The 14,877-nt window shown below is 35.5% G+C and overlaps 1 protein-coding gene across 1 annotated transcript in view; it reads left to right on the forward strand.

Annotated features, from left to right (window-relative positions):
- PAPOLG (poly(A) polymerase gamma) overlaps positions 1-14,318 on the forward strand; it is a 29,929-nt gene extending 15,611 nt beyond the window's left edge. Inside the window, exons 9-23 of the mRNA XM_059187749.1 lie at positions 1,622-1,760; positions 2,595-2,667; positions 3,426-3,546; positions 3,860-3,944; positions 4,330-4,383; positions 6,295-6,414; positions 6,847-6,956; positions 8,904-9,025; positions 9,274-9,449; positions 9,820-9,908; positions 9,989-10,203; positions 10,732-10,797; positions 10,975-11,031; positions 12,888-12,982; positions 13,151-14,318. Coding sequence (XP_059043732.1) covers positions 1,622-1,760; positions 2,595-2,667; positions 3,426-3,546; positions 3,860-3,944; positions 4,330-4,383; positions 6,295-6,414; positions 6,847-6,956; positions 8,904-9,025; positions 9,274-9,449; positions 9,820-9,908; positions 9,989-10,203; positions 10,732-10,797; positions 10,975-11,031; positions 12,888-12,982; positions 13,151-13,397 — 1,769 coding nt within the window. The 3' untranslated portion in view covers positions 13,398-14,318. The remainder of the gene's footprint in view (positions 1-1,621; positions 1,761-2,594; positions 2,668-3,425; positions 3,547-3,859; positions 3,945-4,329; positions 4,384-6,294; positions 6,415-6,846; positions 6,957-8,903; positions 9,026-9,273; positions 9,450-9,819; positions 9,909-9,988; positions 10,204-10,731; positions 10,798-10,974; positions 11,032-12,887; positions 12,983-13,150) is intronic.
- Positions 14,319-14,877: the final 559 nt, after the last annotated feature.

Genomic DNA, 14,877 nt, shown 5'->3' on the forward strand with positions numbered 1-14,877 from the left:
GGAAATATTTCATATCTATGCTATCCAAAAGTAATCATGTAGCTATTGAGCACTTGAAATGTGCAACCAAGGAACTGAATTTTAAAATTTAGAATTTAAAATTAAACAGCGTCTTAGAGAAGTAAAAGCATATGTCCACACAAAAATTTGTGCACACATAGGGCTTATGGGTGGCTTAGTTTTGTTAAGCGTCTGACTTCTTGATTTTGGCCCAGGTCGTGATCTCAAGGTCTTGGAATCAAGCCCTGCTTTGGGCTCCATGATCCGGAGAGTCTGCTTCTCTCCCTCTGCCTGTGTGCCCCACCCCCACTCACATACACACACACACACACACACACACACACACACACACACTCTCTCTCTCTCTCTCTCTCTCTCTCCCTCTCTCAAATAAATCTTTTAAAAAAATTATGCACAGATATTTTTAGCATTCTCAAAAAGAGACAACCTTATGTTTATAAACTGATGAATAGATATCCATTATATGGAATGTTGGAATATTACTTAGCAATAAAAGGGACTGAGGTAAATCCATTTATGTGAAATGTCCAGAATAGGCAAATCTATAAAGATAGAAGAATAGTCCTTGCTCTCAATCCTTGGGAGGATTGAGAGCAAACAGGAGAGGAGTGACTGTTAACGGTTTCCCTTTGGGGTGATGAAAGTGTTCCAGAATTGATTATGGTGGTGGGTACACAACTCTGTGAATATACTAAAAGCCATTAGTTTTTAACATTTTACGTTGATGAAACCTGTGCTATATGAATGATATCTCCATAAAGCTGTTAACCAAAAAAATGCTACATGTGATTTGTGGCTACCATATTGGAAGTACATATCTAAAAAGACCTTTAAGCAAGTAGGATTTGTCCTTGGGCTCAGTTAACCTTATATAGTCAGGATAAAGTAATTTGCAAGAAAGGGATATCACAATTTTTCTTCCCTTACAGATTAGATTAAATACCATGTCTTGTCAATTCTTAGATGCATATTTTACATACTTTAACATATCTGAAATTGACATTTTTCTATCTTTCTTGATTAGTGGGACATAAAATAATGCTGTATTATGTAATTGAGGACCCAATAGGTTTGATGAAATATGGTAATACTTTTTTATAGATTGCTCTAAGAAACAATTTAAGAGAAATGACTAATACCAATGGTATATTGTACTTTATGGAGAGAGATTGAAATTGTGCAAAATACTGAAGTTAGTCCAGCTTTACGCTTGATTTTAAAATGCCCATGAATATGATTACTAATGAAATGTTTATTCCTTGTACTTGTAAACCCTCTAGATATCTTTCCTCCTTTCTTTCATTTCTTTCTCAACCATAGCTATTGAAAAGAGGGAAATTCCAGTGTTATATCAATAGAGCCTGGTTCGGCAGTCAGAACTGAGGCAGGGAACTGAGGTGTCTGTTTTGGAGAAGTAGGGGGACGAGATGCAGCTTATAGTTTACTAATAAAAGGTCTGCTTATTGATTGTATAATGTTATTTCCAGAGGGGAAAGGATAACAAAGAACAGTTGTAGGAACTAAGTTATCCCATTACTTGTGGTTGAATGTCATGGATGGTAGATCCTAACAATAATTAACAAATATATTAATTTTCTAGGACGTGGTATTTATTCCAACATGCTGGGATTCCTTGGCGGTGTCTCCTGGGCAATGCTAGTTGCAAGAACTTGTCAATTATACCCAAATGCAGCAGCTTCTACTTTAGTTCATAAGTTCTTTTTAGTTTTTTCCAAGTGGTAAGTATTCATATGCATACTTTATTTACTAGTTTCTGCCTTTACATAAATTTGTTCAGCAATTTAAGAGAGATGCATAGACTTTTTCTCTTGTCTTCCGTTCTTCTTAAATTAAAAGTTTAAAGACATCAAATTTGAGACAATGATGAGACACCGCATGGTGCTTTCTCCTGGGGTTGGGAGGGATCTGTAAATGTAGGCTTTTAGCTTGAGAGTGGTCGCAATTTTTTGCCTTTGATGACTAGCTACATATAGATTAATGTCTTATATGTAAAACGGAAGTGATAATCATAGCTACTATGTGGATTTATTAGTATTTTCAGTAAAGTTAGCCCTGTTGCTATTAAGTTATCAGAGTTAGATCCATGTAAGCAAATAGAAGGAAGGGGAAAACTCAGATTTTTTTTTTTTTAATTTATCTATTTATTTTAGAGTGGGGAGTGGGCAGAGGGAGAGAAGGAATCTTAAGCAGTGTCCATGCCCAGCGCAGAGCCTCATGGGCTCAATTTCATGACCCTGAGATCATGACCTGACCTGAGCCAAAATCAAGAGTCAGACACTTAACTGACTGAGGCACCGAGGTGCCCCTGGAAAATTCAGATTTAAATTAATTACAGCTTAATGAGCTAAACAGTATTTGCCCTTTCAGAAGACACATTTAAAATATAACCACTTTGTATACTTGCTTCCCTTGCCTGTTTGTTTTTTTCAATACCAAATACCCATCCACAATGTTTGCTCTATGAAAGTTAAGAGAGATTCTGATGATTTTTATGTTTCATAGAGTTCCTGAAGTGAGATCCTTTGTGAATTAATTTGCCTTATTTATGTTAGGGAGTGGCCAAATCCTGTGCTGCTGAAGCAACCAGAAGAAAGCAATTTGAATTTGCCTGTTTGGGATCCTCGGGTATGTGACTTATTACTGAAACTGAACCTTCTAGGCAAAGGATGATTCTCTAAATTGCAATCTAAAAATAATTCTTCTTATTCCTGCTCATCTTCCTTCTGTATAGCTATAGTTCTTTCTGTCTGCTGTGTTTTTTGGTGCAAGTGATTGGTATTTCAAATTCTGATCCAAATGTTATGTCATTAAAAATCACCCATATGAAAGTAGATGAGTGGGTGTATCAACCAAAATGTCATAATCCATTGTTAAAAACTCTTATAAGTAATTAGAACTAATAAAGTGCTGAAGTATATAAAAGATTTACTTTGCCCTGCAATTTAAAGCAGACTCGTGGTTCTAAGCTAGCATAACTCTCACCTTGCATTTCATTTGCTTTTAGAGTGCTCCTTCCTCTGAGTTACCTATAGGGAGTTGCACATTGAGTGGGTGCAGAAAGAAGATTAAGAATCATTGGATTAATAATGCTTTTTGCAGCTATGATACTGTATTTTCTTGGTTCTAAAAGACCATTATGTATAAGATACACCATCAGTTTAACAGCTTTTCAGAGGAAAAATGCACTTTTACAGAGGTGCCTTTGAATATCAGACATACCTGACTTCAGAAATAAATGTAGTTGGGGAGGGAAAATGTACTTCTTAGAATTGGGGAAATGTAGTATTAAATTTATATTTCATATTCTTCAGACTTTTGGGGAAATGAAGTGAGGACAACTGAAATAGGAGAATAGATCAATTATTCTGCTTCTAATTTCACAGGTAAATCCATCAGATAGGTATCATCTCATGCCCATAATCACCCCTGCCTACCCACAGCAGAATTCTACGTATAATGTGTCCACCTCAACTCGAACAGTAATGGTAGAAGAATTTAAACAAGGTAAACCTGTTGGCCCTTTCCCACAAGTTTTTGATTTATAACAGTTTTATTCTAAAGTGCAGTTATGCCTGTTATTTCTAAAAATTCTTTCAAATATGTATTTATTCTTCCAATAATGGTTTTCCAAAATATAGTAAGTCCAAAATGGAGCCAGCCGAATCTGTTTGAAATTGATTTTTGTGTTCTGAGAAATATATATATATTTTTTTCCCTTAAGAGTTTGGTAGAGTTTGATTTTGGGATAGAGTGATACAGAAGCTGGTAATAAAATAGCCCGTTTTCAAAATCAGTCTCTCTCTTGTTTTTAATTTAGGTCTTGCAGTCACAGATGAAATCCTTCAAGGAAAATCAGACTGGTCCAAACTACTTGAGCCACCAAATTTTTTTCAAAAGTATAGGTATTTGAAATTTTGTATTTTTTGTTTGTGTGTTTAAAGAAGAATGCCAAACTTACAAAGTTAATATGTGGTGGGTGACTTGGTCACATATATTTCTAGTGAGGTAGAGAATAGGTTAGCAGAAATCCTAAATGTTGAGTTTGTGTTCTCTAGTAGTATCTAACCCAGTATTAGTGGTGTTTGTTTTAGTGAATCGTTTTTAATTGTAGGGTCTAGAATTAATTTTTTGAAAATTGAAGCATGTTCTAATTTTCATAAGCTGTGTGCCTGCATTAGTTCTTTTGTTCAGTGGGAGGAAGAAAGAACAAGTAATGATGGAAGAGCAGACCCTAACTATGTTTCTGGCTTTTTTTCCCCTCTAATTATGGCTAAAAATTCTTCATAGACATTATATAGTATTGACTGCCAGTGCATCAACAGAAGAAAACCATCTAGAGTGGTAAGACCTTGATATTCAAGTTGTGTTCTTACTTTGTAGTGATAACATTTTTATGATGTTTTACCATTTACAAAGCATTTATCCTTAAAATTATTAAATCATATTGTTTACATGACTGTGTAGCATCAGCGTTTAAGAAATGCTGTCAAATCATGTTTCAGACTTAGAAGTAACATAAAATAACGGTATGTGTATAGTCTTTGCCTTTTGCCACTTCTCAGTCAGATTTAAGCAAAATTGTGAGGCACTTCGAATGATTCTGTTACCTCTTACTGACTTCCATCCTTGCCATCATGTTTCCCCATCGAAACTAGAAGGAAAATACATTTTTTATATTCTTTTAATTTAGGAGATTAGTGGCATGAAAGCTTCTGTCAGCAGATAAGGGAAGCATTTTTGGTCAAGCAGCAGTGCATTATTTCTAGTGAATCCAAATTCATTCCCTCTGCCTCCAGTGTACTGACATCCCTAACTCTTTATCAGGCAGCTTTTAGGCAAGCCAGCAGAAATGGTTTTGCTTTCCTCAGGTGTGACCTCTGGGAAGGGAAACATGATACTGTTTTATTTTTGATTCCAAAGTTTAGTGCTTATTTTATTGGTAATTAAAGAGACACTGAAAAGAATCCTTTCTCCAAAATGGAGTATTTCATTTGTAGGGGTGCCTGGGTGGCTTAGTTCGTTAAGCTTCTGATTCTTGGTTTTGGCTCTGGTCATGATCTCAGAGTCATGGGATCAAGCCCCTGGTTGGGCTGCATGCTCAGTGTGGAGTCTGCTTATCCCTCTCCCTCACCCCCACTTGAATACAGCACTCTCACTCTCAATAAATAAATAAAATCTTAAAAAAAAAAAATTTCATTTGTCTATATTGGAAATTGGGAAACTATGGTCTGGGCCAAATCTAGTTTGCCACGTGTTTTTAAAATAAAGTTTTATTGAGAGGGTGCCTGAGGGGGCTCAGTCGAATGAGCATGTGACTCTTGATTTTGGGCTTGTGAGTTTGAGCCCCATGTTAGGTATAGAGATCCCTAAATAAAAAGTAAATGAACTTTAAAAATTTTAAATAAAGTTTTCTTGAAATAGAGCCATGCTTACTCATTTATATATTGTCTGGCCCCTTTCCTGCTATATGGCAGAGTTGAATAGTTGCAACAGAAACTGGCCCACAAAGCCTAAAATATTTACTATCTGCCCCTTGTTAGAAAGTTTGCCAACCTCTCATTTAGATAACACTGAACAGTAACCCAACATCCCATATATGTGCTGTTGAAGCACACACAGTTAAAATGTATAGGCTTTTTCAAGCGTTTGAATAATGTAAAAATGTCCTTGTAGTTATTCTAATTAATGAAATTATTGTAAGTTAATATAACCGACACTAGTCCACTTAGAAAACAAAATTGCAGAAACCTGATGAAACTTTCCATGTTTTAGTAGTATCTGATCTGATTTTACTGAAACTTTTATAAGTGTAATATCTAGTACCAATTTAATGAAAATATGAGCACATTTATCATGAATTAGGTGCTAGTTATTAGCGCTTTTCCCCCCCATGTTATTTAAACATATCTTAGTTTTAGCATATAGACATAATATTTGAAAGTGAAAAAGTATTTAGAACCAGATTAACCAACAGTTTTTCTTCATGCTCCAATCATGACTATTTTTATGGTCTTAACAGTTTAGATCGGGAATTCACTGAATAGAGCAGTTCTTTTAAAAGGGGAAGGGGAAACACAGAAATTGACTATGTAACTTATAATTTACTTAAATGGTATTTTAAACAGTCCGTAATATATTGGACTAAATTTTTTTAATGAACATGTAAAGCATCATAGCTAATATGCTTTTTGGGTTACTTAGATGTAGTTTCCAAATTTAAAAAGAAAAATTTTGTTCACTGTTCTATTTCAGGGTTGGATTAGTGGAATCTAAAATTCGTGTGCTTGTTGGAAACTTGGAACGAAATGAATTTATTACTCTTGCCCATGTAAATCCCCAGTCATTCCCAGGAAATAAGGAACATCATAAAGAGTAAGTTAATTATTAATTATTGTTTAGTACTGTATTTCTTAGATAATGTTATTTAACAAAATATGCACGGTTTCAGATCAGTTGTAAGATTGACATTTAACTAGCACTGATGGGGGAGGATGATACATTATTTGAGCATGAGTGGTGATGCATTAAAACTAGTAGATGCTGTGTTGGTAGCCCACAGACCCCAGCAGAAAATCCATCGTAAAATTTGGAGCATCTTTAAGTAGAATTTTAGTATGTAGTTTACAAAGCCATTTAATCCTCTTTATAACAACACAGGATAACTGATTGGTACTGCTGTGGTCAGTTTTAAGAATTTAGCCAAACCATTACAATTTGTATTTATGGTGCCAAGTTTGAATTACCAAATAACATCTGTAAAACTGTGAAAAAAATTAATACAAATTTAAAATTTTTATTTTATAGCAACAATTACATATCAATGTGGTTCCTTGGAATAATTTTTCGGAGAGTAGAAAATGCAGAAAGTGTTAACATAGACTTGACCTATGATATACAGTCATTTACTGATACAGGTAAGACTTTGTCATCATGGAGCTGTGGTTCTCAACCTCGGCTGTATCTGCCATGTATCTGCCAACCTCTAGGTATCTGCTATGGACCTGGCTAGCTCTGTTTTTCATTGGTTAAATGAATATGGTACATCCCTATTATGAAAACCTGTGCTGCTATTTAAAAAAGTAAAGGCATGGTGAAACTATCTCTAAGATATTAAGTGGGGGGAATGTTGCCAAACAGTCTGTATGGTGCACTACCATTTCTATAAATAAGTAAAAAAAATAAATAAATAACATACTTGTGAGCATGTTTGCTTATAAATACATAGAATACTTCTGGAAGGATATATAGTTTTTAAAAGAGAAGCTGACAGAACTGGTTGCTTTAGGTCAAGGGGCCAGGTATGTCTAGGGGATAGGGCAAGGAGACTTCACTCAGTGCCCTGAACTGTTTGAGTTTTGTACCAAATGATGGTATTATCTATTTAGAAACAAACAACAAAAAAAAAAACTCATACAGGTGATTTTTATTCTCATTCTGCACAGATAGAAGCACAATCATAAAGATGATTTTTGTATTTATTACATGTACTAACAGTTGTACAGCTTGCTGATTATGTTTCAGAATCAGTGAAAGAGTGTCTTTCACGTGTAGCTCCCTAATGACACCTTTCTGGAATATCTTAATGTATCTTATAAATTTGGAGTTGTCTTAATCTGGAATAGTGTACATTCATACTATTAATATTTTTGGCTTGGCTCATCTGAGTTTTCTAAATTCTTCTAAACTAGCTTTCACATTTATCATGAAAATGCAGATTCCTATACATCACATCAGCTCTACTGTGTCCCCCACTCTGGGAGTAGAGCCAGAGAATCTTCAAGTTGAACAAGCACTCCTGGTGATGCTTTTATACGCAATCTGGAATGCAAACATAAATTTTTCCATTCTAATTTGGGCTCACTTTTCCAAAAGCAGGAGGTTGGGAAGCTCTGTTTATTATAGATTTATAGAATGTTCTTCTTTAGAAAACTAAAGATAACTGAGACCCCCAAGAGATTAGATAATTTACCACATGTCACAGTAGTTACTGTGCAAAAGAAGCCTCTTATATGTGTCTTCAGTAAGCTTATAATCTAATTTGGTATTCATGGTTGAACATACATTACACATTATGCATGCATACATAATTTGTGTGTTAGTAAACTGACATTCTTACAAGATCTGAAAAGCACTAGAAATGGCACTCTAGGTCAGTGTGTGTTTCAGTCTCAGTAAGTTGTTCAGGGCTGTTGAGCCTCATTTCCCTGCTTGTATAATAAGGATGTATTTCTAGGTAGTTCTTGACAGTCTGACATCCTGATTAGTGTAGTAAAAGAAGCTTCATAGAGGAGAAGAGCTCAAATTGCATCTAGGATATTTAGTGTAAGGATTAGCTTAGACTTGGGCAAGTAATTATGAGAAAGAGATGGTCTTTTGGGAAAAAAACAGAAAACAGGATTTGGAAGAAATTCATGGGTTTATTTTGTTAATGAGATTGAATTATTGGAAAATTTTAGAAGTTGGACATGAGAAAACTAGTTGGTTCTTATATTTTTCTAAGACTTTATTTCTTTAGAGAGAGAGCGCGCACTTAGATGCACATGTGCACTAGCAGGGAGCAGGGAGGGAGAGAGAATCTTAAGCAGGCTCCACACCTGACACAAGCTCAATCTTAGGACCCTCAGATCATGACCCAGGCTGAAAGAGTTGGATGCTTAACCAACTGAGCCACCCAGGCGCCCCTAATTGGTACTTAAATAGGATTGGGATATGGTAAAAATGTTTGAGAAATAGTTGTTTGAGCAGGGTGGGTATGTGTGTTTGTGAGATAATGGGGAGATACCAAATGCATTTTAGAGAAAGAAAACAAACCTTTCCGTTCAGGAAGAACTTGCCCATTTAACATATTAACATTGTTACAGTGTACAGACAGGCAAATAATATAAACATGCTAAAGGAAGGAATGAAAATTGAAGCAACTCATGTTAAAAAAAAGCAGCTTCATCACTACCTTCCAGCAGAGATTCTTCAAAAGAAGAAAAAGGTGAGTTTGTAATCTTAACTTTCCAGTGTATGGTTCCACTCAGACACATGATCCTAGGACTAGATTTGCATTTATAATAGCCTCCCAAACCTATTGAGAAAAAAGGAAAGAAAGGTACTATTCAATCAAGAACTAAAATCCCTCCTTTATTAGTCACAAAAGCTAATTCATTTTATGTACTTCTGAATTGAAACCACTAATTATTTTCATTTGCTTTTTGAAATCCTAACTGCTTTCCCCTCTTCCAGCAAAGTCTGTCTGATGTTAGTCGAAGTTCAAGTGGACCACAATCCAAAAGATCATCTCTAGATAGCAATTGTTTGGATAGCTCCAGGGACACTGATAATGGAACACCTTTTAATTCCCCAGTGTCTACAAACAAACCTTCCAAGCCTGACGTTCCTCCTTCAGGAGAAACAGAAAGGTCTGTCTTTCAGAATTTTCAGTCTTCAGTTTGGGGATGATGTAAACTTTTCTGTACCTTTAGCTAAATATCTTGTTAATATATTTTATTTTACCAAATGCTAGTCACTTTCTGGCTAGAAATACTTGGCAATTTGTTGTAATCCTTGGGACATGGGGTAGGCTTATGAAGATATAGGATTAGATCAGTACACAGAAATGCACAGGTTTTTCTCTTTTCTCACTTTTTACTTGGTCCTCTGCCTTTCTTCCCCTTTTCTCATCCTCCAATGAAATGTTAAAGTGGAAGTACTTGAAGAAATAATCCTGAATGTTAAGTGTTTTCAATAAGTAACACAGATTATTCAATGGTAATTCAAAACTTTTAATAGGAGTAATGCTGAGCCTGCTGCTGTCATTGTGGAAAAGCCACTGAGTGTCCCGCCAGCACAAGGACTATCTATCCCAGTCATTGGTGCAAGTAGGTATCTGTACTTGTGTTAGTAATTATTTTACTACTACATATACATTTAAGGACTAGAATTTTTCTTTCCTTTTCAGAAGTTGATTCTGCAGTAAAAGCTGTATCACCCCCAGCTGTGTGCACCATTCCTACTGTAGTGGGACGAAATGTCATTCCTAGAATCCCGACACCCCACAACCCTGCCCAGGGACAGCCACATCTTAATGGAATGTCAGCTAAGAATGTTACACACAAGAGATCCCGTTCGCCATCTATAGATGGGTCTTCTAAGAGGTTGAAAGACATAGAAAAGGTAAAGCTACAACCTTACTGGTAATTCTGTAGTTCTTTTATTGTTTGTTTGTTTGAAGTTAAACTAGCACTAGAGAAATTAACAATTCTCCATAGCTCAGTGCTCCTTAGGACTGTCTAAAAAGAATATTTGCCCAAACCTTAAAGGAATAATACTGATTGTTCGTCCTAAATTGAAATTAGTAATAGATCTAATAGATCTTGACTGATTGGTCTGAGTTTCTCCTTGACTTACCCAGAGGTCACTGTTGGTAACTAATGATATTTATTAGGTTAAAATGTTGAGGTCTTCTGCCTCCAGTAGGTGGTGGTAAAACTACTTTGTTACCATCTGCTTTGAGTTAACCAAAAAGATCACTCCAGAAGTTAATGGCAGCAGCTGAATTTAGTCTAATTTAAATTCTTTTCCCTCACCAGCCCTTGTTTGCAATATTTTTGACGAAAGCCTTGTCACTAGTTTCTCAGCTTATATAGATTATATGGTTTTTGTAGGTAATAGTCGCAATTCATCTTAACGTTTATATTTTAGTTTATTCGGCTTGAATCAACGTTTAAGGAATCACGTGCTCCTGAAGATCGAAAAAGAAAAGCAATGGTAAGTGTATTAATAATGTGCCTCAAAATATTATTTTCAGAGAGCTATGTATCAGGAAAAGTACTGCATTTGAAAGAGGATCAGACAGGTCTGTGAAGTTTGGGTTGTGTTTTTTGTGGGTAGAAATAAGCGTACAAAGGAAAGAAAGTTTTCATTTGAATATAATTTTGTTTTTAGGATGCCATTGGAGGAGAATGCATGCCTATTCCAACAATTGATACATCACGCAAAAAGGTAACAAAGTCTTATTCATAGGTAATCTTTCTACAGTTACAAAAAGCTTATGATCCTTGTACTGAGTGAGACAACAGGATAAGATTTTGTCCCTGTCCTCAAAGATCAGCAGTATAGTTGGGAGTTGGGGTGGAATTGCAAACAGTGTCTGGTCATTAAATATATGTATCTCAAAAGGGAGGAAAAGAGGAGGTAGTTTAAGACTTCATTACTTATTTAGCCTTTATTTTTAAAGAAGTTTAGTGCTCAGCATAGTAATTGCTTACCAACACTTGATGGTATATTTTTGTTGTACATCACTGCTTACTATTAAAACTTGGGCTTGGTACTTATTAATATTTTGGAAGAGCCAAATATATCAGTATTCATAGTAAGTATCTTTAAAACATGAGCTAAAGAGTCCCTAAATCTCAATTTAAAAATTTATTTTTCAAAGAATTACCACTGAAACTAATAACATGCTGTTATTAAGCATGGTAAGTTAATAAGCAGGTGCTCAAAAATCAGCTGTGTGTGTATGTTCATGTGTTCAGAGACAGCTCTTTTCTGAGAGTTCACAGTGAAAAAAAATGGCTTGTTTTCACCCCGTTAAAGAGTAATGTACTTGTCAACAGTCAACTTTCACCCTGCCAGGTACCTCATGATGTATTGGCCATTTTATTTATTCATTTTTTTTTTAAGATTTTATTTATTTGACAGAGATTACAAGTAGACAGAGAGGCAGGCAGAGAGAGGAAGGGAAGCAGGCTCCCTGCTGAGCAGAGAGCCCGACGCGGGGCTCGAACCCAGAACCCTGGGATCATGACCTGAGTGGAAGGCAGAGGCTGTACTGAGCCACCCAGGCACCCCATGTATTGGGCATTTTAAAACAAACAAAGTATCATACTTCCTAATAGTTGTAGAAGTCATAAAATTTCTTTTAACATAAAGAGTAGATTACCAAAAAAATGGATGTGTAATTATATATAATGGAAGAAAAAAGTTTGATGTGGGTATTAAGTATAAAAGCATGAAATAACATGCCTGGGTCTGGATTTAAAATATTTCCAGTATAAAGGGCAAGGGTATAGACCTAACAAATGTAGCAAAATTTTAATGTCTGAGTCTTGGTTGTGGTATTGAAGTCTTCATTGTCCTCTTTTATGTATGTCAGACATTTTTCATGTTTTTTGAATGGATGTGGGTAGGATGTAGGTTTAGCTAATGTAACATAGGAGGGGAATTAACTCACATACTGCTGCCATCACACAGCTCTCTGTATTTAGAGGTCTCTGTCTCAGTTGCTCAGCATTGGCCTTCATTGTGTAATCATTTTAGTATCCTCGACCCCCTCATCTAGACGCCTCTGAATCTCACCATCCCAGAAAAAACCTGGTCTGGCTACAAAGTCCTGAAAACTTAAGTATCTCACAAGTAGGGTTTACAGTGTTTTTCTCCATGAATGTATTACAGAAATTAACTGGATATCCAGTTTTCCTCTGTAATACCCATTTTTCACTTAGCACCCCAAGAGTTTCCTGCTTAGTGACCCTGCTCTTTGAGGAGGATCATGTTCTTTTGCATTTCTCAATCCAGAAGGGGCAAGTAATTTAACAAAGTCCTTTTTCCTATACATACACTCCTCCCACTTGCACCTTTTCTCCGTACCTCTGCTCTTCACCTCCAACTCTATTTAAAAAAAAGTCCCCCAAACAAGGAAGTGTCTGTGAATGTTGGAAGAAAATATCCAACACATAAGTGAGTGTTTAAGAGCCTAAGGGATATGGAGGAAAACTCAGTTTTGTGACTGATTTACTAGTTGGGACTTGATAATATATATTTGCTTTTTCTTCTTTGTTTCTGTCCTTTTCTAATAGAGACTACCCAGTAAAGAACTACCAGATTCATCATCTCCGGTTCCAGCAAATAACATCCGAGTCATCAAAAATTCCATTCGACTGACCCTTAATCGGTAAAAGCAGTGCCTCCTTACTTAAGTGAATATGCAATCATTTAGTGGCATAGATGCAGCCACTCTTTAAAATAGATGTGGCTGTCATACATAAAATAAGGTGAAAGTTTCAGTCATCGGACTAACGACCTTGAAGTGGTTTTTGAACTCTCACACTTTGACCTGCAGATGCCGTAGCATTCTCTCATTGATTGCTACATGCACTTCTGTGAGGATCACCTGCTATCAAATTGTCATCTACAATATTACGGCTTTGCGTTGGAGGTTTTACTGCCTTAACTTTCGATGCTTGTTTCTCTGTTGTGGGAACCAGTTCTTGGCTCTTTGGACACGGATAAAACAAGTCCTGAACTTTTTCTTTCTTTCTTTCTTTCTTTTTTTTTTTTTTAAGTCTTATGTTATAATCATTGTATAGTACTGAAAAAGTTGAAAACGAAACAAAAAAAATTGTCTTGTAATTTTCCAAATGTTAACACATTTACTTTAGCATTGAAGCCACTTTGTGAAACCTGAGATAAATGAATGTGAGGTATCTTTTCTGCTTTTTTCATTTGTGTAGATGTACTTATTGTCTATTCTGTTGATTTAAATTATTTTTTTTCCAGAATGGCACATGGAATATTTAAATTTCTATTTTTTTTGTGTGCCTTTCTGTCCAAGTGTTGCATAGTTACCAGGGAGGATTAGTCCACTGATTACATAAGAGTTGGGCACCATAAATTCTCTGTATTTTGCCTCCCATGGAGGCCTTTGAAATGCATCTTTATAAAGAATCAGAATATAACCAAGATACTGAAAGTCAGTATATGAATGGTAAAATTGTTACATATCCTAGCTCATGCCATTCTTGTTAGTTGACTGGTATTTTTTACTGAGGAGCAACTCATTCCAGCACCAACAATAAGATACCTTGAAGTATGGCAAAATTGTATTTTTAAGGTGTAAAAATAACTTGGCATGGTAATTCTTGACCATTACTTACCCCACAACTTCAAACAGTTTCTTCATGGACTAGGCATGCAGAAATAAGCAGTGGATTTTACTGAAACCTAAAGGCATTTTTGAATGACATTGTTACCAACCATTAATTGGCTCAGGACCTTTGTAATTTTTATTTAACTGTATGAGTTGTCTTTTTTTACACTGCTTTTTTCAATGCATTTCTTAATATTTTTTAAGTTTCATGAACGCATGCTCAGTTTATTAAAATCCATAACCATGTAATTCTTGTAATATGTTGATTCAGTGTTTTGTAAATGAAGTCGTATGTATTTTCAGAGTATTTTTGTATGTACTGTAAGATACCATCTTTTCAAAGAGAAAACTTTAAAACCTTTACTGTCTCTCTTTAGTCTAATTTTTTAAATATGGATTATGCTTGAATTATTCTTAAATGTATAGATTGCACAGCCAGGAATGCTAGTATTTATTACCTTCTTCAACTGTCACTCGGCAATTTAGTAGGTTCTGGTAGGAAAGACACAAAATGGTACATTTGAATAGTGCAGGGAAAATACTCGGTTATATATTTTATAGGACTTGTGGGACTCACTTAGCCCAAGGAGTAATAATCTGTAATCTCTTGCAGGCCCCTTACCACTGAGTTGAAATGCTTGGAATTCTGATAGATCAGTATCCTTCACCCTTACCTGTTCCCTGATCCCTAGGTTGCTGAAATGGAAATTCTAGCTTTTAACTCTTAAAAGGAAAACTTAGAAGAGCAAGGAAGAAGTAATGATTGTTCCATTATTCACTTTTTACATAGCAAAAGACAAGAATGAAATCCTGTAAGTCAAGGTGTAGCTCACTAGGAAAGTTCTTTTAGCTGACTCTTTTCCTCTCTTCAGATATTCTAATATTTATTCCATAAATACTCCTTAAGCAAAAGTAAATGG

The sequence above is a fragment of the Mustela lutreola genome, chromosome 9 (genome assembly GCF_030435805.1).
Source record: "Mustela lutreola isolate mMusLut2 chromosome 9, mMusLut2.pri, whole genome shotgun sequence".
NCBI lineage: Eukaryota > Metazoa > Chordata > Mammalia > Carnivora > Mustelidae > Mustela > Mustela lutreola.